At 51.6% G+C, this 22,626-nt stretch overlaps 1 protein-coding gene across 2 annotated transcripts; it reads right to left on the bottom strand.

The window, feature by feature from the left end:
• Positions 1-1,963: 1,963 nt before the first annotated feature.
• On the bottom strand, positions 1,964-20,042 carry Napa (NSF attachment protein alpha). 2 transcript variants are annotated; one of them, XM_041655024.1, is made up of 11 exons: positions 19,820-20,040; positions 10,923-11,002; positions 9,244-9,360; positions 6,354-6,400; positions 5,818-5,895; positions 5,620-5,675; positions 5,465-5,549; positions 4,722-4,826; positions 3,659-3,727; positions 3,349-3,399; positions 1,964-2,644 (listed from the first exon to the last, which is right to left on the bottom strand). In XM_041655024.1, the coding sequence occupies exons 1-11, from the start codon at positions 19,915-19,917 to the stop codon at positions 2,543-2,545; spliced, it is 888 nt and encodes a 295-aa protein (XP_041510958.1). In that variant the 5' UTR covers positions 19,918-20,040; the 3' UTR covers positions 1,964-2,542. The 2 variants fall into 2 exon arrangements, with proteins under 2 accessions (XP_041510958.1, XP_041510959.1); XM_041655025.1 differs by lacking the exon at positions 3,349-3,399 and having other exon boundaries at positions 19,820-20,042.
• Positions 20,043-22,626: the final 2,584 nt, after the last annotated feature.

Genomic DNA, 22,626 nt, shown 5'->3' with positions numbered 1-22,626 from the left:
AGGATGAGCCCGAAGCTCAGGGAGAGCAGGGATGTGTTCGATGATGGAGAAGGGTTGCAAGCCAGATGCTCCCAATTTCAAGGCCTTCAGAGGGCCTGGATTTGCCACTTCATTGTCACAATCAAACCTCAGCACCTGGAATACATGGTCCGATACAAAGCAGGCTCAGTAAACATGTTTTAAACCCCCCCGCCAACTATGGGCCAGGAAGATGGCTCAGATGGTAAAGGTGTTTGCGATGCAAGCTTCACAACAACCCAAGTTGAATGTGTGGAATCCAGACTGAAAAAGAGCCAGACAAGGGGGTGCACATCTGTAACCTCAGGACTCCTTTGGGGTGGTAGAGCTGGAAGCTCATTGGCCAGTTAGCTTGGAGTACTCAGCACAGCAGCATAAAGACCCTGACTTGCCCACATCTTTAATTCCAGTATGTAGGACGTGGAGGCAGGCAGATCTTTGTGAGTTGAGGCCAGCTTGGTATACAGCCAAAGTTACATAGTGAGACCTTGTTTCAAAACAAAACAAAAAGACCCTGCCTCAACAAAAAGGAAAGAGGGTTAACTAACAATGTCCTTTAACCCCCACAAGAGGGCCATGGCACCTGTGCATACATGTATTTAGATACCTCCAACTCTGTGGTAGGCCCTTGGCCAATGTTGTTAGTACTGAGACCTTATATGGGCAGTCTTCAGAGGTAGTGTGGATATGGAGGAGCTGGAGCACTCGAGATGCCTGGTTTAGTGAAGAGCTCCTGGCAGGCGGGCCTAGTACTGTGCACCCAGCAGCTGTTCTCTGAATCATCCAGAGTGAATGGGATGTGAAGGCCAGCATGGCCTTTCAAGTTTTGTGTCTATGAGTATGTAATGAATTCATCGTGTGCAGTTCACATACACGGGAAGATGGGATATCAGTTATCTTGATCTATTACTCACAGTCCTTTGAGACAGGGTGTCTTGCTGAACTTGATGCTATGCTTCTGGCTACCAAGCCCCAGCAATCCTGTCAGTGCCCCCACTTCCTGGGTTAAAGGTACGTGTGGTCATGTCAGTGTTTTTGTTGTTTTTTAAACAGGGTTTTGCTGTGTAGCCCTGGCTGTCCTGGAACTCAATTCTATAGACCAGGCTGTCCTTGAACTCACGCAGGTCCACCTGCCTCTGTCTCCTGGGTGCTTGGACTAAGGGTGTGCACCACCATACTCAGCTATGCCAATGCTTTTTAACGTGGGTGCTGGGGATCTGAACTTGGGTCCTCATGCTTGTTGCGTTAAGTGCTTTACCCACTGAGCCATCTCTCCAAGCTGTGCAGGTTGTTTTCATCAGGCTGTTTCTGACTCAAGTGGCAATTTATAATCCATGTTCACTTATTATCTTAGCCACTTATGAAGCTTCTAAAACATCACAAGGGTGGCGACTTCGGTCTAAGCAGAGCAGCAGGATGTGGCCCTGGCTTGTAGATGGTCGGCGGTTTGGAAGCAGAGCAGGGCTGAGACTCAGACTTGGGAATAGACAGCAGATTCTCACAGGTCTCCTTAGCAACGCTCATGGTGGACAATGAACGGTCAGTCTCCAGCCTCAGGTTTCTCTAGAGCTGAGGACCGCTCAAAGTTATCAACTGACTGAAGCTGTGGGGGCACTGGAGGGACAGAGGAGCAGAGCAGGATGTCTGGAAGGCCAACATTTTCTACTGGTCCTGCTTTGGCCAGGGCAATCCCAAAGGGAAGGACCCAGCCATGGCAAACCCAATGTGGGGGTGGAGTGGGTATGAGGCTCCTGCCATCTCTCCTGGCAGTGTGGAAGGAGAGGGGTGGGGAGAGCAATCAGGGTCCACCCACAGCTTACAGACTGCATGCCAGTCTGCTCTTTAACGGAGTCTGAAGTTCAGCTGGAGAAACTGCTAACTCCCCACAGGACAGCCAGGGCCTGAGGGGAATGACAACACGGGCAAAAGGGACACCAGAAGAGACTCATGCAAAAGTGGCAGGTTTTATTGTCCTTTTTGGGCCAGCTGCAGCTTCAGGTCTATAGACAGACCTGGATGCAGGGAAAAAAGCAGGCGTAGGGCAGGGCCCAGGCAACCCTGTTGAGTTCCAGGGCTGGATCTAACCTGAGAGGCTGTTATTGTAAGGGGCAGGGGAAGGCTCCAGGGGTAGAAGTTACCACCAGCCAGGAAGAGCAAGTCTCAGAGCTACCTGTGTTCTTATCTCTGTTGGGGGACAGGGTAGGAAAGATAAAAAGCCTTAGCACACAGCTGGTAAGAAGATGGGACCGGATGCTTGACCCCAGGTTCCTGCCACACACAGAGATGTCTGTATTGGAGATTCTGTCCAGGTGGTTTCCAGGGCAGGAGGACACCTTTGGGGGCTTAAATAAATGGCAGGGTGAGGGATGCAATGGGCACAAGGTGATCATCCAGCCAGCAGAGCCTGCCTGGTGCCCTGGAGGATGTGGCCCGCGTTGCAACCACTCAGCCTTCAAACTCCTGGTGGGAGGTGTTGGGCCCCACCTCTCTACTGACAGATGGGTGGAAGGCAGTGGCTGGAGGCCTAGCGCAGGTCCTCCTCGTCACCTTGGATGGTTTTCTTGATGCGCAGCAGCATGGTGGTGAGCCACTGGTCCAGCCTTGAGATGGAGTCATATTCCTTCACCTGTAACACAGGGAGGGTGATCCATGACACTCTCTACTCCTTCCTGGCACCCTCCCTGGCCCCAGTTCCAAGGTTTCCAAGAGGGTACCCTGTCTTCTTGGTCTGCAAAGCATGGACCATGAGCTGGCAGTAAAGATTTTGTAGCTTAAAAGTCCCTCCCAGCATCTTGGCTTTGTGGGTGGAACTGAGGCCTGAAGCCATGAAAACACTGCCTCTTCCATCCTTATACCAGGGGGGAAATGGCCAGTCTAACCTCTTCCCTCGGATATCTAAATGACTGGGGGCACCCAGTGAGAGATGTCAGTGACAAGTACTGGCTAGAGAGCCAGGATAGGACATAGTTAGAAACAAACGGCTTTCCAGAATGTTCAGAGCAGAGCGGGAGTGGGAACCGATCCTCCAAGGCAGTTGGGTGCTGAGGAGCAGAGAAAGGGTTTAGATAGCCTCGCTGCCCCCAGGGGCTCTGAGAAATTATGAGAACCTTGATTTGGGGGGCGGAGATGGACTGTAATCCCAAAGGATTGGGGCAAGTACCGGACTCTCCTCAGCCTTTGTGCCATTATCTATAAAGTGGGGCAAACACAGAGCGTTCCAGGGTGAACCACAGGGAGGGAAACAACAGCCAGGACTGGCGTTCAAGGAGGGCAGCATTTATGACAACACATAGAAGATCCACCAGCAGAACCCCTGCGCCAGCCACTCACCGATTCTGTGTAACTGTCCACATTCTGTTCCTCATGGGCTTCCAGCAGCTTCTGCAAACAGGGTCAGGGTCAACCAGACCCAGCAGATGCTGTGCGGGGGGAGGGGACAGACGGGGGACACCCCAGGCTCCCTCTACTGTCACTGTATTAACTTGTCTCATGTAGAAAACAGAGCAGAATGGCAGGAGAAAACCAAACCAAACACAGCCCTTTGAAAATGTTTCTGAACAGTTTTGGTGGTTCCCCCAGCTGAGACGCGGGCACCCAGGCACATTTCCTCCCCACGTCAGGGCGCCGGATCAGCACTCACTTTCATCAGTTTGCATTCCCGGGAATCAGAGAAGGCTGGGAACAGCTCCTCATACTTCTGAACAGCAAGCTGAGCAATGGAGAGGGTGAGAAAAGCTAAGGGCACTGGAAACATTCATTGGCAGTTCTGATTTGGTGCTCTAGGCCCTGCCAGGGTCACCTGACTCATGACTGATGGCACCATCCCTAACTCAACTCAATCCAACTTACAAGAGAGGCTACATGCAGGGAGCAGGCTTCCCAGGCAGGGGTGGGAAAGGAGACAAAAGAGTCCACCCCACATGCCAGGCCTACAGCTGGGCCTTCACACACAGAATCCTTCTGAGGACCTTGGGTGGGTTAACAGTGGGAAAACACACACTGGGAATGCTAAGGGTGTGGGAGGTAGGAGGGTGGGTATGGACCTGTCCTGACAAAACCCAACCATAATTCTTCATCAGTGAGGGCTAGGGATGTGGCTCACATCCCTAGAAGATCGCTTGCATAGTAAGCATGAGGCCTCAAGTTCCATCCCCACCACAAAAAGTAAAAACAGCAAACTGTTCCACCTTCCCAAATGCACAGCTGCCAGCTGTCCTCAGACAAGTGGGGAGCACTGTGGGGCAGCCAGACACCATGTAGCCCCAGTAGGCGGATCAGGAAGCACCAGAGGATTGAAATCCAACATCCAGTTTCCAGATCCTTCCACCTCCCTATCCCTGACCTCTCTTGCCAGGAAGCAAGAGCCAAAGTTAAAGACATGCCACCAGGGATCCCAGGGTCTAGCAGGAACTGTGTCTTGGCCTCAGCAGCTTCTGCAATACAACTGGATGGGACAGTCAGGATTTAACAGTAACCCATGGAGGGGAGAGGCCAGCAAGGAGCCAGCCAGAAGCTGGGAACTCACAAAAGCATCCAGTTCTAGGCAGGGACACCAGGGTGAAAAACACCAATGCCAAATCATCTTCCATTCTAACCAAGGCACAAGGGCCAAGTGGAGAAACTGTCCTCTAATACCAAGAAGTGATCTGGCCTGGTAACAAACAATGGCAGCTCCAGGGGTGGCTTGGCTGGGGTGGGCTCACCTTGGCATTGAGCATATCGATGCAGAAGTGGCAGAGGGCAGCCTTGAAGAAGTAGTCTTTGGCGCTGTACTTGAGGAGGGGACTGTCCATGGCACTGGTCCCTACCTATAGCCACAGAACACCATGAGCTCAGGCAGGCAACTCAAAGGTGAAGGTCACTGCAGCTCTAAAGTCTGCTAGGAGCTATAAACCTGTATCCTAGGGGCAGGTCCAGGGACCTCAGGATGACAGCGATCAGGGACAGCTCAGCAGGGTCACCTAGTTGCCCAGGGCACAATGAGGGTGTGGGTGGAATAGGAGAAGCCAGGTGTCTGTGGGCCTTGCAGGCAGCCCAAGTTAGTGGGGGAGGAGGCACCACTGCTAGCCATACAGGAAATTGGCACTTGGTGGGCAGAGGGGTGGCAGTTGTGGGAGTATGAGAAGCTGTGCACACCCTTCTCCCAGGGCCAGCTGCCTGCCTTTCTTCAGGCCACACCCCGGCCTTCCCCACAAGCAGTGCCCCAGGGGCACTTGACACCTGCTACTTCCCTGCTCTGCTAGTTCTTCTCCCTCCGCCCCAGTTTTCTGGAGAGGACACCCAGCTCTGGAGGCAGCTCCTGTGAGCAGTGGCAGGACCCATCTAGGACAAGGTGGTGACATGCACAGGCTGCTGGTGAAGAGCATTTGGTGGTCTGGGAGAGTGGAGACTGAGTGGGGCGGGCAGAGGGGGTGGTGGCAGAAGCTGATAGCCAGGCGAAGCCCACCTGCTCATAGATGTCGATAGCTTTCTGGTACTGCTCCAGCTGTGCAGCATAGCCAGCCACCTTCAGTAGACACTTGTTGGCTGAGCTGTGGGGAGGAGGAGCATGAAGGGACAGTGGCAGGCCCCACAAGGAGGGGCAGGCTAGAGAGGGGCTACCTGTTGGACTCTTCGCCTTTGTAGTAGTCTGCAGACTGCTCATAGTGGGCGATGGCCTGAGGAGACAGAAGAATGGGACAACTGGAGTGGAGGACAGCGTGGAGCAGCACCTGCCTTCTCCAAGCACCCAGCAGGGACCCCTCCTCCTACTCTGAGCATCATGGTGGGTGGGAACGGGAACACCAAGGACCAGCTTACCTTCTCCACATCCACCAGTTCTGTCTCATAGATCTCAGCAATGGAGATGTGGTGCTTGGCTGCAATTGTGAATCTGCCCTGGGGGGACACAGGAAAGGAATGCCTATGACCAGAGACATTTTCTATGCCCAGGCTCTCACCCATCCTGTCCAGCATCCTTGGGTTCCCATCTCAGTAAAGGGTCTGACCACAAGATGGAGGTGACATGTGAAGGGTGGACAGTAACTAACTGACAGGAGCAGAGGCCTAGTGTGGGCTACTACCTAGCAGCTGTCTTTCAGGACACTATCCCTAGAACAGGGAGAGGGTGAGCATTCCTCAGGTTCCTAGGGACCCCAGGGAAGGGCTAGGCAAGGGGGAGCACCTGCATGGACAAGGGATGGTCAAGGGGGCAGAGGCAGCATATGAGGGGTGCTGTGTGTGCTACAGCAGACACCCCATTCTGTAGCCCAGCTCAGCGACAATTTCCCTGCCTTCTACAGCACAGCACAAACAGGATGGGACACTGAGTAAGAGGAGCAGCAAGCAACCCTTACCATGTCTGTATAGATCTCAATTGCTCTCATCAGACAGTTAATGGCCTCTAGGGAGGAAAGAGAGGATGGAGAGGTCATTACAGCAGGTCCTGGAAACAGGAGTTAGAAAATTCTCCCCAAGAGAGATGACAGGCACACAGCTGCCTTGACTTCAAGGCTCTTGGGCTCTCTCAGAGCAACTGGAAAGGAGAGGACGGGAGCCTTAGGTCCCAGGCAACCTGGTCACTGGGTGTCTGCATACAGAGACATGATGGGCACATCTTTCCAGGGAGGCCCTCTCCCTTAGGCAGCCACACTTCTTTCTATTAGGATCAGGGTACAATGGCATCGCCAGACTCCTGGAGTTTGACTCAGACTAGCACAGCTGTTCAAGGGCAAACTGATAGCCAGGCTGAGCTGGGCAGAAGCTCTAACACCTGTCCTGGAGGCTCTACCTTGAGTAGGTCCCACCCTTGTTACTGGCCTGACTGGCCTCTCCGGCAGAGAAGGCTAGATACCACCAAGCACTGGGACCTCTCTGTGGGGGCTCTGCACCCCCAGTGCCCCCAAAGGGTGCCAGTCCTGCTGGCTGCTCAAATAGCAAGCTGTACCTAACACCAGGATGGCACTATGTTGTACCACCATCTCTTTCATGATTTTAAATTGGGGAAAGGCCTTTTTTTTGGACAAGTTATTTGAAGGAGAGAGGCGTGAGTGGGAGGCATTTTCCAGCAGATGGAAATAAGCTCTCAATATCTTTTAAATACTTTAATGTACCTCAGGCAGAGAGTTGGGGTGGTCACAGAGTCGAGGATCGAGGTGAACCATAGGGCATATGCTGGGAAGGGTCCAGGACTGCCCACTGGGCTGACAGTGGACTGCATTCTCTTGGGATAAGGATGCTAAGGTTGCTTCCTGAGGGCACTTCAGTAGTTAAGGCCCACTGGTATAGACTCTATTGGTGAGACAGCCCCCTCCCACAGCAGCAGGAGAGGAACATGGATTCACAGAGCCTAGTCCTCTCATGCTAGCTCCTTGCTCTGAACAGCTTGGAAAGTGATAGGCTGCCAGCTGACACCCTGAGCTGCTCTCACCACAGGCTTATCTGATTCCACAGGCCTCAGTGAATCCTTGAAGGTAAGTTAGGGCCTCTGGTCTGTTCCTGCCCTACTGGGTGCTCAGCCTGTCTAGAGCAGGTGGGCAGTTACAGAGCCCAGATCACCTCTGCATTACCCTGAAGGCCCTGATCATAGGCAGATCTAAGCAAGCACTGTCCACAATACAGTAGGGACAGACTGCAGGCTCCAATGAGGAGGTGGGATGGGTGGAAAGACATCAGGTGTCTTGTACACAGTAGGCTCCCAGGAAACAACAATGGGTGTGGGGGTAGAGAGGACATGTGGGGCTAGACTACTTCTCTGTCCATGTACATTTACAGCAAGCTCCTGCTATAAAAGGGTGAAACTCCGACCTCACGCAGGCAGCTGTTGCTAATGGAAAGTCTTAGGTGAGATTCCTAAAGAGCTGATACACCAGACTACAGGGTAGGTGATCAGACAGCTAAGGAAGGTCCCTCCTGAAGAAACTGGGTGTTTAAGCCTCCACTGGCCATCCAGCTGTTTCCCAGGGCACCCGGGCATGCAGGGAGACTCTGAAGCACAAGGCTGCCCACTTCGGGATGCCTGGAGCTGTGGTGCTCACCTCATAGTAGTTTGCGCTGTCACAGAGGAGAAAACAAGAGGACTGCCCTGAGTCACTGGGTGTAACTAAGTCCTCCCTAGCCAAGAGGCCATCCATCCCTCTCTGCTTGTTGGGCCTGAGCCCCACAACATCACGGCTAAAAAAACAGGAGTGACCAGTCAGACCAGGGAAACAGTCAACAGTCATCTCTCTAACTGGGAATGGTCCTGTCACAATGATGGCAGCTATCCACTGATTCCGGGGAAGGCAGGGGATGTTTTCCTTCTCCCCAGAGGTGTGCCTTTATCCAAATACTGAGCATCTCCTCTGGGAAAGAATATTCACTTCTTTCCCATTCTCCTGAGAGAAAAATCCTAGATATTTAAAAAATTTATCTATGAGGTTCAGTCACATGTAGTCCAGGCTGGCCTCCAACTCAATATGTAGCCAAAAGCTGAGGATGGCTTGAATGTCTTAGCTTCCTGTCTCTATCTCCCAAATGCTGGGATGACAGGCATAAACTGCCATGACTGGCTTAGATGGTCAATTAAAAAAACAAATATCTTTGCTAGCTGAAATTTAAAGTAAGTAATCTATGTAGCTCTAAGGTTTAAAAAAGAACCATACTAAAGACTGGGGACATGTACAACTCATTCTCAGCACACAAGAGGTTCAGACTCCATCCCTAGCACCACAAAAATAAGTGAACAAAAATAACAAAAGCAAACTTCCCAGCCCAGGAAATCCAAGTCTGAGGTCCATGAGCTGTGCTTTGGCTGAACCAGGCTCCTGTCCCCATAGGCTCTGCTTTAAAGAGCTGGGCTCTGGAACACATCCAAAGTTTCCTCTCTGGGCTGCGGGGAAGGCAGATCAGGCTGATTTCTGCTCTACCTGGTTCATCTTGGACCGCCCTACTCCCTCCATGCTAATTCTGACAACTGAACAGCTTTGCCTGGCTCCCTGGCAAGCAGTGGGTCTGAAATGGAACTCCCACTCCCAAATGCTTGAAGCCCAGGAGGGGGTGAGAGCTGCACACCAGGGTGGGGGAGGTAGGGATATAGGACAGGATGCCAGTGCCAGCCAAGGACCAGCCAATTCTGAAGTTAGGGCTTGCTTTGCTCCTGGTCTATCATGTGTCAGCCAATGGAAAAACCCAGATCTGTGTAGACACCTAAGGATAAGGGGACAGTGCTCAGCTGCTCTGCCATTTGTGGTTCACAGTGGTTCTTACCTTGAGGGTCAGCTTTTTTGAAAGCATTGCCTGCGTCCACGAAGCAGGTGGCTGCATCATGTTTGCTCTGGAGCTGTAGGTGCAGCTGGGCAGCCTGGCAGAAAGCATTCCCAGCAGCTACAATAGAACAGATTGTCCCAGCTTTAATGCAGTTGCAGTCACTGCCTCCAGAGGTACATCAGGCTCACAAGAATACAGCCAGAGTCCAGCCCACTCCAGCCCACCAGCAGCCTGAACCCCTCGCAGAGCTTCCTGGTGGTGCACTTGGTAGAATGATGACATCAGGAAGCTGCCTCAGGGGAAGCTGAGCCCAGGTGCACAGAAACAGGCAGGGTAAACCCAGTTTCAATCCCATGTCCTTCACCCAGTCTCTGCCAGAACCTCCAGAACCACCACTTCCACAGAAAGGAAGGAAAGGCAGGGAGAGCTGAGGTCTGAAATACATGAGACACGACTCTAAGCTCTTGGGCTTAGAGCTCTCCCTTTAAACGGGAAGACCAGAAACTGAACAGAAGGTGGAGATGGGGCAGGGTGGGAAGGGTGCTCTGGGAAGGTACAGGTGAGATTAACTCACGTGACACTTCCCACTTGCTCCCTTCTCATTTCTTTCCTCCACAACTCCCCAAAGCTCTCAGGTTTACCCCTGCTATGAGTCCTTGCCTAGAATGGAAACAGGATATGGACACCAAGAGCTAGAGTCCATGTGAACAGTGCTCATGCCTAGGGTCCAGGTCATTCTGTGCTTGGTCAACACCCACAAACCCCACACTGTTTTGTTCGCCTATCTCCCCTAGCCTGGCTAAGGGGATGCAGGAGTGGGTAGTACTCCAGTCCCAGTTGAGTAGAGCCTCCAAGCTGTGGAAGGCCTGGCTTGTCCTCTCTCTCCTGGGCACAACAGGATACACAAAGTCTGCAAAGGCTTTGCTCTACCATTATCTGATCATTACGATCACCTTGTGGGCCCCAGGACTGAAACCACAGCCTCACAAACGCTGGGCTAACACTGCCCAAACACTGTCCTATCCTTACTAACAGTAGCACTATTCATCATAGTCACAGTAGTGTTTTGGTTTTGAGACAGGCTCGCTTTTTTTGCAGAATGATCTCAAACTCCCTGAGGGCCTCGAACCCCTGACTCTCCTGCCCCACCTCTGGAGTGCTGGGATACCATGCTAGGCTCCCAAATTGTTTTTAAGAACTCCAAATAGTTTGAGCAGGGGACAGATGGCCTAAGACTTCTGTTGAACATGGGGAAGGGCAGGAGAGCAACCTGTGATTAAGTAACAGTCCCTGGAGAACTGAACTTTGGTAATCGCACTCAGGATGTGGTAATAAATGAGTCTGTCTTGAACCTCTGTATCCACTGTCATCCCCACCATGTCCAGAAAGCTCCTCCCTGAGCTCCCAAACTGAGCGTGCTTCGGCTCCTTGGACCAACCTTGTAGACAGAGGAAGCCATATTATGAAATCAAGTGATGGGCTGCCCCAACAGATCTCATCTGGAGGCCTAGTGGATGCCCTCCCTGCCTCCTTTCCTCAAAAAGAAACCCCTCCCCCCACATTTACCCCCAGCTTAGGGGGCAAAGCATCCCACTGGTCTCATGTTGTGTACTCCTGATGCTGGAGAGGGGACTTCAAGGCCATACTCAGGGCCGGGCCTGTGGGCTGAGTGCACGCACCGCTCCAGTTCTTGGCCATCTTGAACATGTTCGCCGCTCTGGCATAGATCTCGCATGCTTCCTCTATTTTGGATGAACCTCTGGGGAGAAGGGAAGGTAAGAAGTAAAGAGATCATCCAGTCTCCTGTCATCTTTAAGAAGTAAAGAGTCATCCAGTCAGAAAGCAAACCCATACTCTGCCCTGCCAACAACTAAACTGTGCCTTGACCCCTGCATAACAGGCAGTCTGCAGGTGGAAGGCTGGTACTACTGTTCCTGGAGGGAGTGTGTGGGTGCCCATGGTAGTGCTGGTGGTTCCTGACCTCCCCTCCTCCATAGCCTGACTTCCCTCTTCTACTTCCTGCCTATATGGTAGGTGACCACATGGACCCAGTGAATTCACAGGAGGCTGCAAAGCATTCTGGGGAATCCCCAAGGCCCCGATCCTGAACCTGTGCTTTGCATATGGCCATGGTTCCAGGAAGGCCTCACTACAGAGTGTGTTGTCACACTTCAGAACAGGGCAGACAAGGCACATGCCAGCCATACGGAGAAATATTATCACAAGACATAAATATAAAATGCTCCTGTTTACATAAAAAAATAAGAGAGTGAAAAGAAAAGAAACACACATTTATATAAGCACTGTTTCTGGAATAATATACCCAAACCTAGTATAGCACTGTTTCCTGAGATAGGGCCTGCAGCATCAGGGCTGGAGGGGGCGACATTCACTGTACATGTTTGCTCTGTTAGTTTGTTTTGTACCATCTACACATTTTATCTCTTTCAGAAAATGTATGTATTTCATTGTTTTATTTTTACGTGGCTCTTGTATAGCTCAGGCTGGCCTCAAACTCTAAATCTTCCTGCTGCCTGCCACCTTCTGCATGCTGGGATTACAGGTGTGCACTATGTGTGCTAGGGATGGAACTCAGGGCCTTGTGCATGCTAGGCAAGTGCTTTACCAACTCAGCTCTACCTCTACCCTATGTTTTAATATCAGAATTTATATTTGACCTGCAGTCCAGCAATGAATCCGAAGACACAACCAGAAGAGTTGCAAAGGCATTTGGCACAGCATTCTGAAAATGGAAACCCACCAGGGTAGGAGCCCGAGAGACACACAAGTGGAGGGACATTTTAGTCCGTTTGCTGAGCCAGGGTCTTATACAGTTCAGGCTGGTCTCAGATTTACAGCACACTGAAGAAGGTGACCATGGACTCCTAATCCACTGTCTCATCTCCTAGGCTTGCACCATCACATTGGGCTTTGGCTTAACAAGCAAGTACTCTACCACTGAGCTACATCTCCTGCTTGTATTTTAAAATAGCTTGTAGTTATTTTAAAATAAAGGGTACCTCTTTGGGCTTTACCCTGGCTTCTCAACTTCTAAGAGGGTCATATGAACCTCCTCCTTGGCCAGGGGACAGGGGGCTTTCTTATTAGCTCAAACTCCCTTCCAAATTCTGTCTTCCTGTAGGGTCTGTGACCCGGCAACTGTTCAAAACTCTCATCCCCCACACGAGCAGTCAACAAAATTAAACACCCCATTGTCCTCAAATGGATTTCAAATCCTTCCCAGACTGGCAGTGCTTAAAAAACAAAAAAGGACATTTTCCCATGAAAAGGCACAAACCCTGTCCTCACCACCTGTCCTACACCGCCATGGCAATGGACCCAGCATGGATAATGCTTGCAGGTTTGGCCTTATCTATCACAGTTACAGGGTCCTGGGGGTCATTCTGTTCATGTGTGACCCGAGCCAGACCACAGACCTGATTGTTGTGAGGCAGCACCGACAACCACATGCCTGTACACTTGCTCAGTAGGTGGGTGGGCATGGACTGGGCCTTTTAATTACCTCAGTTTGGTGACCAGTCAAGTCTGACCACTGTGCCCAGCTAGCAAATGGCCCAAACAGCATCAAGCGAAGTGCTTCGTCAGACAGAGTCACCCTCTGCTGGCCTGGCGCCATGCCCCTCCCCTACATTACTGGGACCCGTTTTTCCTTTAGGCACTCCCTATCATAGTGAGGTCAGAAATGTCCATGTTGCTGTTGGCATAGATTAAATCAGGAGGGCCCCTTGGACATGGATGGAGAGTACCCCCATGAGAATTGTCTCTGGAATGCTCTCTGGATACGATGGAATCTTTTCTGCCACTGACAGCCCCAGCCCCAGGAATATTCTGTCTCTGACAGGGTCTCATGCACCTCAATACCCAGGCTGGCCTTGCCCCTTGCTACCTGCTGAGGCTAGCCTTTATGCTTGGGACTGAATTTGGGACTTTGAGTATGTTACGCAAACTCACTACCAACTGAGCTTTGTCCCTACAATGTCTATTTTCACATTTATTTTATGTGTCTAAGTGTTTTGCCTGTGTGTACGTGCACCACTTGAGTGCCTGATGCATGAGAAGATCAGCAGAGGGCATCAGGTGCACTGGAACTGTAGTTACAGACAGTTGTGAATTACCATGTGGGTGCCAGAAATCAAACTAGGGTCTTTTGCAAGAGCAACAAGTGCTCTTAACTACATCTCTCCATTCTTTGGAATATTGTCTGAACAAGCCATGCTCACAGACATTAAAAACAGATCTTTCCATTCCAGTGATCTCTCAGTTCATCCCTTCTTGATGGGTGGAACTAAGCCCCAAGTAGCCCCAGACACTCCTGGCAGAGCAGACGAGTCTGATGTTATCAAGAAGCCTGAGGCAGAGTGGCAATGAGAACAGTCATTGCTGGCTAGGTTTGATTCAGCTCAGCACAACAGGCAGATTCAGCACAAAGTCTGCCAGCTGCTGGCTGAAGCTCTCTGATTCCATGCTAAGCTGGGCTGACCTGTCTACTGCAGTGAAAGCCAGAGGGATTACCGCCTGCTCTGGCCCCAGGCTGCCTCCTGTCTTGATACCCTGGCCCTTGCCCTGCCTCTGTGAGGTGTCAACAGAAGATCTCCAGAGTCCCAGCTCCTTTTACAGATGGGAGCAAAGTCCCTAAGGGGCAAATTCACTTGTGCAGTTTACCCAGCAAATCCTGAAGAAGCCATGTACAATTTCCTTAGCTGTGAAACAAGTATCTGAGGATTTGATGATAGCTGTTCACAGAGCCTGCTCTCCACATTATCAGCATGCTTGCTCACAAACGCTTGGCATGAGGGCTGTGATGGTGTGAGGCCAGGGCTCAGCCCTCAGTGGCCAAGAAGCTATCCCAGAGGATGGAAGAGCACTGGAGGTGAGACTTATAACATGTGTAAAGGCTGAGTCAAAAACATGCTTGAGGAACTGAGGAAGGGAAGTGGGTCAGCTGGATAGGGTAGGGCATGGTACAACAAGGATGGAGCAGACAGGACATGCATGGAAGAGTGGAGGCCTTGCTCTGACATGAGAGAGAGTGACCAGATGGAAGATGCCCTCAGAGCCAACATCCATGCTGCTCCTCTGCTGGCTCACTGAGGCTTCCCATCCCAGCTGGGGGAAGCTGTTTCAGTCACCTCTGACCCTGACCCTGAAAGGATGCTTCCTGCATGATGCACCGCAAGCTCACTGCCTCCTGAAGGGCCTGGGTAGGGCTGCATGTGACAGCTGACAGGCCTCCCCCACTGACCTCCTCCAAGCTGCCTCGGCTGCACTCTTCAGCCCACAGCTCCGTGCCTCACCGGGAATAGAGGGAACTGGTTGGGGCTGGCCTGGTGCAGGCTGTCTATAATTACTGCTCAGCTTTGCTCCCCCAAGAGGCGCGGAGGAAGCAGCCTCAGGCCTCCCAGGCGCAGCTGCCATATGGAGTGTTGAACGGTGCCAGGAAAGTGCAGGCACTGTTGGCAGTGACCAGGGGCTTCTGCAGGACAGGCTAGCCTGCCTACCGCCTGTCTCCATCCTCTGGATATTTTCTGGCTCCCAGAAACATGCCATTTCACTGCTCCTGCAGTTCCCCAGCTCATGTCTGAGACTCCCTCCTGCTCCTCTGGCAGCCACAGCCACTGGTCCCCCATTCTCTCTCAGGACTTAAGGCTCACTGGCCAGATTATTCAACCAGGGTTCTCGGTTTTGACTAAGCTGATGGACATAGGGCCTATCACAATTACTCATGGCGCTCTCAATTGGTAATGATGTTGGGAGACCTGTAGGAGCATGCCTAAGCTGACATTGCTTGTCCCTTGCTTAGCACCCCAGAGTCCTCTGCAAAATGAGGCAGGGGGCCAGGTGCACGCTGACCTTGAGTGTCTACCAGAGAACAGTATGCACTGCTAGGCTGCTGAAGGAGGACCCTGCTCCCCGATGGAGCTGCTAAGCATCCTCTAGGTAGGGGACGCATCATTTAGCCAAGCCCTCATGGGGTCACTACATGCAGAAGGACCCAAAGGGAAAAGATCACCAGCTCACCACTATGTCCTCAAGTCCTCTTGGAACCCTCTCACAAGTGTAAAACAGTGATGGGCAGGAACTGTTTCAGGCACTTTGCTGTGTTTGTGACCTTGGATTAGTACCCTAGAGCCTGCCTCTCCGCAGCTGCACAGTGGAAACTGAACCTGACCCCATAACCCAGGAGAAATCCGAGAGACAACACACACTCAGTACCTTGCCTGGGCAGTGTCCAGCAGGTACTCAGATGGCCACAAAACAGAGGAAACAATCCCCCTCCCAATGGGCACTTTAGAGTGGTTTGTGGCGATTCACCCTTGCCTTCCCTGTCACAGGGATAGGGCTCTGCACTCTGCACCTTGCTGGTGAGGGTGTTACTGTCATCAGACTCCACAGAGCTCAGACTCAGGAATGTTTCCCCACTTCAACAGCTCAGCGTGGGCTCTGAGGCCTTCCCCCTTCTGGTGAGCTGTGCACTCCTCCTCTGTTTCCAGAGTCCCAGGTCTCCCCTTCCCGCACACCAGTCTCCCAGTGCTGACAAGGCAGTGGCCGATGTCTCTGAGTCTGTCTCAATGGAGGAAATCCATCAGGATCACAAATATGTCCTAGCTTCTCCCCTTCATGGATCAGGCAATTCTACCACACTGACACTGCAAAGAAGTAACCTGCAGGTGACTCAAAGGGTACAGGAGCAGGGCTGTGTGTAGGTTTATGTAAATGCTACACCCTCTCATGGGAGGGATCTGAGGTGCTGGTGTCTGCGGGGATGGGGTGGGGGTGGAGGGTGGTTAAGGGAGGACACACTGGGACAACATTGTACTTAACAGCGAGTCTGCTGTCCCACAAAACTGCCAGCCCAGGGAACGTCACTCACACAGCCTGGAAGGTCTCCTTTCTGTGCCCCTGACAGGATCTCACTCATCACGTCTCAGAATGCCAACATTTGCTTTACTTAATAAAATCCATGGCCTCTCAGCAACTTCTGCACAGGAGAAACCAAGAAATCTGTGCAACAAGTCAGCAGGGGCCCTACTGTCAAGTCAGGAGCTCTGGGGTTCCCCCAGAAACCTCACCTGCCCTACAGACCAGGCAGGAGATGCCAAGTTTTCAGCTGTGTATCCTGGCAGCTGGTGAGCACTGTGGTTCCTTCTTGGAAGGATACGGGGGCTTCTGCAGATGGCAGGGGAGCAGATACAAAGCAGAGCCTGTCCTAGGCTCTTCAGAATGCCTGTGGGCCCAGTGGAGGTCCTCCCTCCCCAAGGAGTCCAGCTTACTTCCAAAGCTGGCCTTGAGACTCCTGGTGCCCTCAGGCAGTTTTGTCACCGGAACCAGCTTGTCAACAAGTCAAGTTGAGGAACTGGCTGTTTGTATACAGAACACTCTGCCACCACCTCCAGTTTTCCAGCGCCTCCAGCTCAATTTGCAGCAGTGATACTAAGAATCACACCGGTGAGCATTCGTACGCACACTCAAAGTCAACAGCACTCATCACACTCCAAATCAACCTGCCTACTCCATAGAAAAACAGTGGGAAGAGGGGATCACTCTGACCTTGTTTCCTAGAGGAAGAAACCCCCCAACAACAGTGGCATCCCACAGGAAAGGGTCTCGCTATATAGACCAGACTGGCCTCAAACTTACAGAGATCTGCCAGTCTCTGCTTCCCACCCGGGTTTGTTTTTGAAGGGAAGGCTGCAGGGAGAAGGTAGGGATCAGGAAGAACCCTAAGAACAGAACTGCCCCTCAGGACCTGTTAAGTACCCATGGTGCACAGCAGAGGAGCAGGAAAGAGGTAAAGAGTGCCCAGATTCTCAGGCAGGAATGCCTATTACCCAGGGAAGGTGGTAGGCTTTGATGGTAAACTGACTGGTGTTTCAAAACCCCCTATTGTCCATCACCCCAGAAATCCAGAAGAGTGAATGGATGAGCAACAAGATACCACACTCCAGTTGAGGACAGCCTACATGACCCATGTAGCTTGAGCAGAGACCTCTTAACTGGAGAAGCTGTCATCACTGACATCCCCAAGAGCAAGAAGCCTTAGGGAGTGGCTGAGTGAAGGCCACTTGTCAAATGTTTCCTGGCAGCCCCAGCTCCAAGAGGAGGGGCCAGAGCAGTGTACACCTAGTGGTGGTTTCTCTCCAAGAGATCTTGGGGTATATCCAAGCCCCCCCACACATCCAGTTACAGCGGGCCTTCGCTTCGCTACGTCTCCTCTACTCTTCCTGGAGGACCAGAAGAAACCCACCTGTTCTTTCAAACGTTTGTAGAAAACTGCTGTGGGGATAGGCAGCAGTCTAAGGGAGGCAGCCCACCAAACTAGCCTGTCAACACCCTCCCTACCTGCAGTGTCCACAGGCAGGCGTGAGTGTCTGGGAGTGTCTGAGCTTCAGAGGCATAGCACCAGGCTAATGGAGTGGGCTGGAGAACTTCACGGACCAGGTATGACTGTCTGGTACCTCCTCTACTTCCCGAGCAGCTAGACAAATCAAGTTTAGGCTGCCCTCTCCATCCTTTACCCACCTCCACAGTGATTCTGTGGGCACTAAACACGGTTGACTGCCTGACCCAGGCAGGCCCGAGCAGCAGAGTGAGCAACTGGCAGACTTTACCCACCAACACTGTAACAGCTTCCCATACCACTGTCCCCCAACCCATCACTGCAGCTCTTTCCTTTTAAAGGGTAAAGAGGAACCCACTGGGACAGGCCCCCTCTAAAATCCTGCTCACAGGCCTCATCTATCACCAGCCTCCCCTCCCACTTCTTCCTTTTTAAGGTCTCAGCCTGACTTGGAACTCGGCCTGTACTAACTTTTCAGCAGGCAGGCTCTGGGCCTTTTCTCAAGCTTGTTCCTTCTGCTGCTCACCAAAAGAGAGAACTCCTACATCTCCTACTAAGCCAGAGAACGCAAGCTTCCTCTAGGAAGCCATCTCTGTCCCTGTCCCTTCCTGGGCAGGAAAAACTCCTCCCACACCAGACCTTTGTTCCCACCATCCCTGCTGCTTAGACTGCTCTCCTAGGCTTCAGTTCCCTGCCTCATTCCTTACCATGAGCCTCCCTCAAAGTTTCCTTTCAATTCTGGATCTGTGTGAATGATACAAGCTGGCCTTTACAGTTCTGTTCTGTCAGTGGTAGAAGGGGGTAAACAGGTAGGACTCACAGCTGCTCCTCTGGGTGTAGCTCAACTACACACTTATCTCTCTGCGCCAAAGAGACCAGACGAGTCATCAGGAAACCTACTGCTGAAAACTGAGCCTGAGGCACCACTCCAAAACCATGCCTGAACTTACTTCCTTGTGAAGATTGAAGAAATACACACACACACACACACACACACACACACACACCCTCCCTCTCAGGGGAAATATTCCTTGTCTAACTGACACAGCCCATCAGAATCTGGATGACTGCAGCAGGTACAAACTGCAGGTAAGTTCCTTTGCTAAACATTATCTGACCTCAAATAACAAGGGTGGCGTCATCTTCTCCCTCCCCTTCATTTCTTTCTGTTTTCCATTCAGCTCCTGACAATCTCTCCCAGAACCCAGGCCTTTCTTCCAGCCTTTCCCCAGCTTTCTGGCAAGCTCCTCCTCCTTCTCCAGTTCTTACTTTGGAGGCTTCTGATTCTGTGCCCCACCCCATAGCGCAGCTCTTCCTAACTACCACCTGCCTGGCCCCTTTCCCAATGCCTTTCTGATGTTTCTTCAGTAACTGTGCTTGCTCCTTGTACTGTCCTTACCCATCCTATATCCCAAGACTTGGGGCCCTCTCACCTTTCTCCAGATCCTCTCAGGCTCTCCAGTCTTCCCATCAGCCTCCTATACACTGCTTCCTCCTGGCTAGTGAGCTTTTAAGAGCTCTAAGCCCACATCAGACTCAGTTCTGAGCGTATTATACATAGTACACACTAACAACAACAATAACAAAAAAAAAACTCCTGCAGTTAGTTTTTAACTAATAAGCCCTTTCAGGAAAATGTATTTCCACTGAGATAAGAAGTCTCTGAATTACATGTAAAGCTTGGGCTCTGTTGTTCCTAAGTTAAAATGGCTGAAAAGGACCAACTTTCATAAACTTTGTATGAGGTGCCTGCCACCTCCTGGATGTGTTCAGACCCCAAACTTGAGAACCACCCAGTAGGCCTCTACCCTCCTCTGGTTCTCTTGGGTGCCTGCCTTCACTAGACATTTCCGCGGCCAAAACAGAGTCAGTGTCCGTTCATGCCCCGCCCAGGGGTGGGAGGGATGAGGGTCTCCGTGTCTTAGGCCAGGCTTCTTTGCCATCAGTCACTCTTACCCAGAGCCCCACTCATACCTCACACTCCGGCTCATCATGCCCAGGGTCGCCCCAGCCTGGGTCCCCCGGGGCTAGTAACCTCACCCTGGCAGCCTGGGCAACGCACAGACCCATGGACACCAGCCTGGGAAAGGCATGGCCACCTTCAGCGGGTGTCGTCGTCCACAGGACCCCGGAGAGGGTCTGCAAGGCCGCAGAGAGGCTTCCACAGTGCAGAGGGCATACGAGCCCACTCTTCCCCCTCCTCCGCCCGCCGCTTACCCGAAGAGGCCGGAGAAGAAGGACTGCGAGTTCTTCACCTTGCGCTCCGCCTCAGCTAGCAGCGCCATTGCCTCAGCCTGCTTCCCGGAGTTATCCATGATGCCACGAAGCTGATCGGCTCCGGCCCGGCGACTACTTACAGGCCCCGGACACCGCACACTCGGAAGAGCTCCGCCGGCTGCGTTGACGTCGCCCAGCCCTGTTGCGCCACGTGACCCGTGCGGACCAACCAGCGGGCACGCACTGGGGAGGGCGCCCCTCTAGCCACGCCCCCTCCTGCCACAGCACGCTACCCCTTGACCCGCAACACGAGCACACGCCCGCGGCTGACGCCACTAGCTTCCTAAGAGCCCGGCCGCGTACTGCCACGTGACACCACACAAGCCAATCATGATCCCGTACTGCTAAGTACACCCCTCCAGCGCGACCTTTGACTCCCTCCAACCAATCAGCAGGCGCTATTGACTCGTTCTGCCACGCCTCTGCGGAATTGGGACGAACTAATCAGCTGACTAGTGACACTACACTCACGTGATGCCTCAAGGTTCACGCTCCGGGTTTGACAGATCTATCAGTTTAGCTCCGCCTCCTGCTTTACCTCATTTCAGTCACTTGGGAAAGGCTTGGTAGTTTAAAAAAAAAAAAAAAAGAAAAGAAAACTTCTTACGCCCTCTGGTGATCATCTCCAGAATTGGTTTGGGAGTCCAGAAAGTCTCCATTTCTAGCTGGAGGGCTGATTTCTAGATGGTTCAGCTGGTAAAAGCACTATCTAACAAGTTTAACGACCACAGTTCGATTCCTGGGACCAACATGGTGGAAGGTGAGACCTGACTCCTGCCAAGTTGTTCTCTAACCTACACACACAACACAAACACACACACACACACACACACACACACACACGAGTTTGGGGGATCTTTCAGTACCACACATAGAATGGCATGGGCATGTCAAAGGGGCACAGGAGGAGCTGGGGAGATGACTCAGTGGCTCAACTGACATGCAGGAGGCACCTGGGTTTGGCTACCTCGACCGGTGTAAAAAGCTGGGTATGTTAGCATGTATCTATAACAGCAGTGGATGTGTGGGAGACAGGCATGTTCCTGGGTTCCAGGGTCAGTGAAAGACCTTGTCTCAAAAAAAAAAAAAAAAAAGAGGGGCTGGAGAGATGGCTCAGAGGTTAAGAGCATTGCCTGCTCTTCCAAAGATCATGAGTTCAATTCCCAGCAACCACATGGTGGCTCACAACCATCTGTAATGAGGTCTGGTGCCCTCTTCTGGCCTGCAGGCATACACACAGACAGAATATTGTATACATAATAAATAAATAAATATTTTAAAAAAAGAAAGAAAAAAGATGAAGAACATTTGAGAAAGATTTCTGATATCAACCACTGGCCTACACACAGAGAGAGACAGACACATACACACAAAAAAATAAACTTTTAAAAATTAGTGAAAAGTAATAGTAAGATGTTGATGGGGGAAACTGGGTATGTTCAAGTTTTTGGTACTATGTTAGGTTTCTGTAAATCTACAGTTATTCTCAAAATCTCATCTAGAAGACCAGCCTCCAGGGTCTGGCCTACAATGATTCCAGTCCCAACAGTGGTGTAGTGCAGGGATCTGTATCTGCACTGCACTTTACTGGTTAGCTAGCAGAGAACATTTGAGGAATGTGTTATGTGAGTTGGGTGTTGGAGACAGAAAAAGCCAAAAGACAGCTCCCCCTGACCGTTTCTCACTGAACACTTGTTTGAATGTCCCTATGCTCACCACTGTATTCTGACCACAGAGCTGGTGAGTTTGGATGGCCACAATCAGTTTTGGTTCCACTTCTATTTGCTACAAGGTGTCATATTTTTGGAGCAGCAATAGATGATTATATATCCTCACCCATATGGTCAGACTTGCATTTCCACTCAAGAAGTTGGGCTACTCAGGGCAGAGCAGTGGAATGCACACTGCATAGCCATGCTTAGGTCACTGGGAACACCCAGCAAACAAACTAAATTTCCTCATTTACCAGCTTACATGCATTGGGAAAGCATGTTCAAGCAGGAAATCAATTTGTAGATTACTAAGAAGAAAGAGGGCCAATTTTGGTTCCTGGGCTGCCCTGCACCATTTCCCTCAAACAGGGCATCTCAACAGCTCCAAAATTAATTCCCTCCCTGCCTTTAATCTTTAGCTGAGATGTGGTCCCTTGGTGAGACCTCTGTACTTCTGGGATGGGGCCCTGGGACACAGGAGGCGAGGCAGGGCTCTTCCCTATTCTCTTGCAAGTTGAGGTTGGGGTTCCTGTCCTTACATGGGCTGCAGCCACGATCTCATTCTGCTTGCTGCCAGGGTCCTTATCCTTGATTTCAGGTTGAGCAGCTATATCCACACATGCTTTTCTGGCTTCAGTCTATTATCATGGCCATCACCTGTGTGCTCATTCACAACTGCTACCAAGTCTTCTCCTAAACGAAGCTCTCTGAGGAAGGGGTTTTTGCTTCTGTGTGTATGTTCCCACCTACAGACTGGGAACTGCTGGTGTGCGCTGCTTAATAACCTTCTCCTTGCTCACCTCTTGGCCCCAGCTGTGTGGCCCTGAAGCTTCTGCAGAGCACACAGTCTGGGAAGTTGGAAAACAGCTGTTTAAGAACCCAATTTAATAAGATACAAGCAGACACATAAAAAACACACCTAACAATATACAGTCATTGCAAGACTAGGGATGATGGGAATGCAGGGAGGCCCCACCTAGAGGAGGGCCCAGCTCACTGGATCTCAGGTGTCCTCACTGATTCTCTCTAACCAAT

This window comes from Microtus oregoni, unplaced genomic scaffold (genome assembly GCF_018167655.1).
Source record: "Microtus oregoni isolate MIOR12 unplaced genomic scaffold, Mior012 000006F_ref0000085, whole genome shotgun sequence".
Lineage (NCBI taxonomy): Eukaryota > Metazoa > Chordata > Mammalia > Rodentia > Cricetidae > Microtus > Microtus oregoni.
Note: the sequence above shows the minus strand (reverse complement) of the source record. Positions and strands in the feature narration are given on the sequence as shown.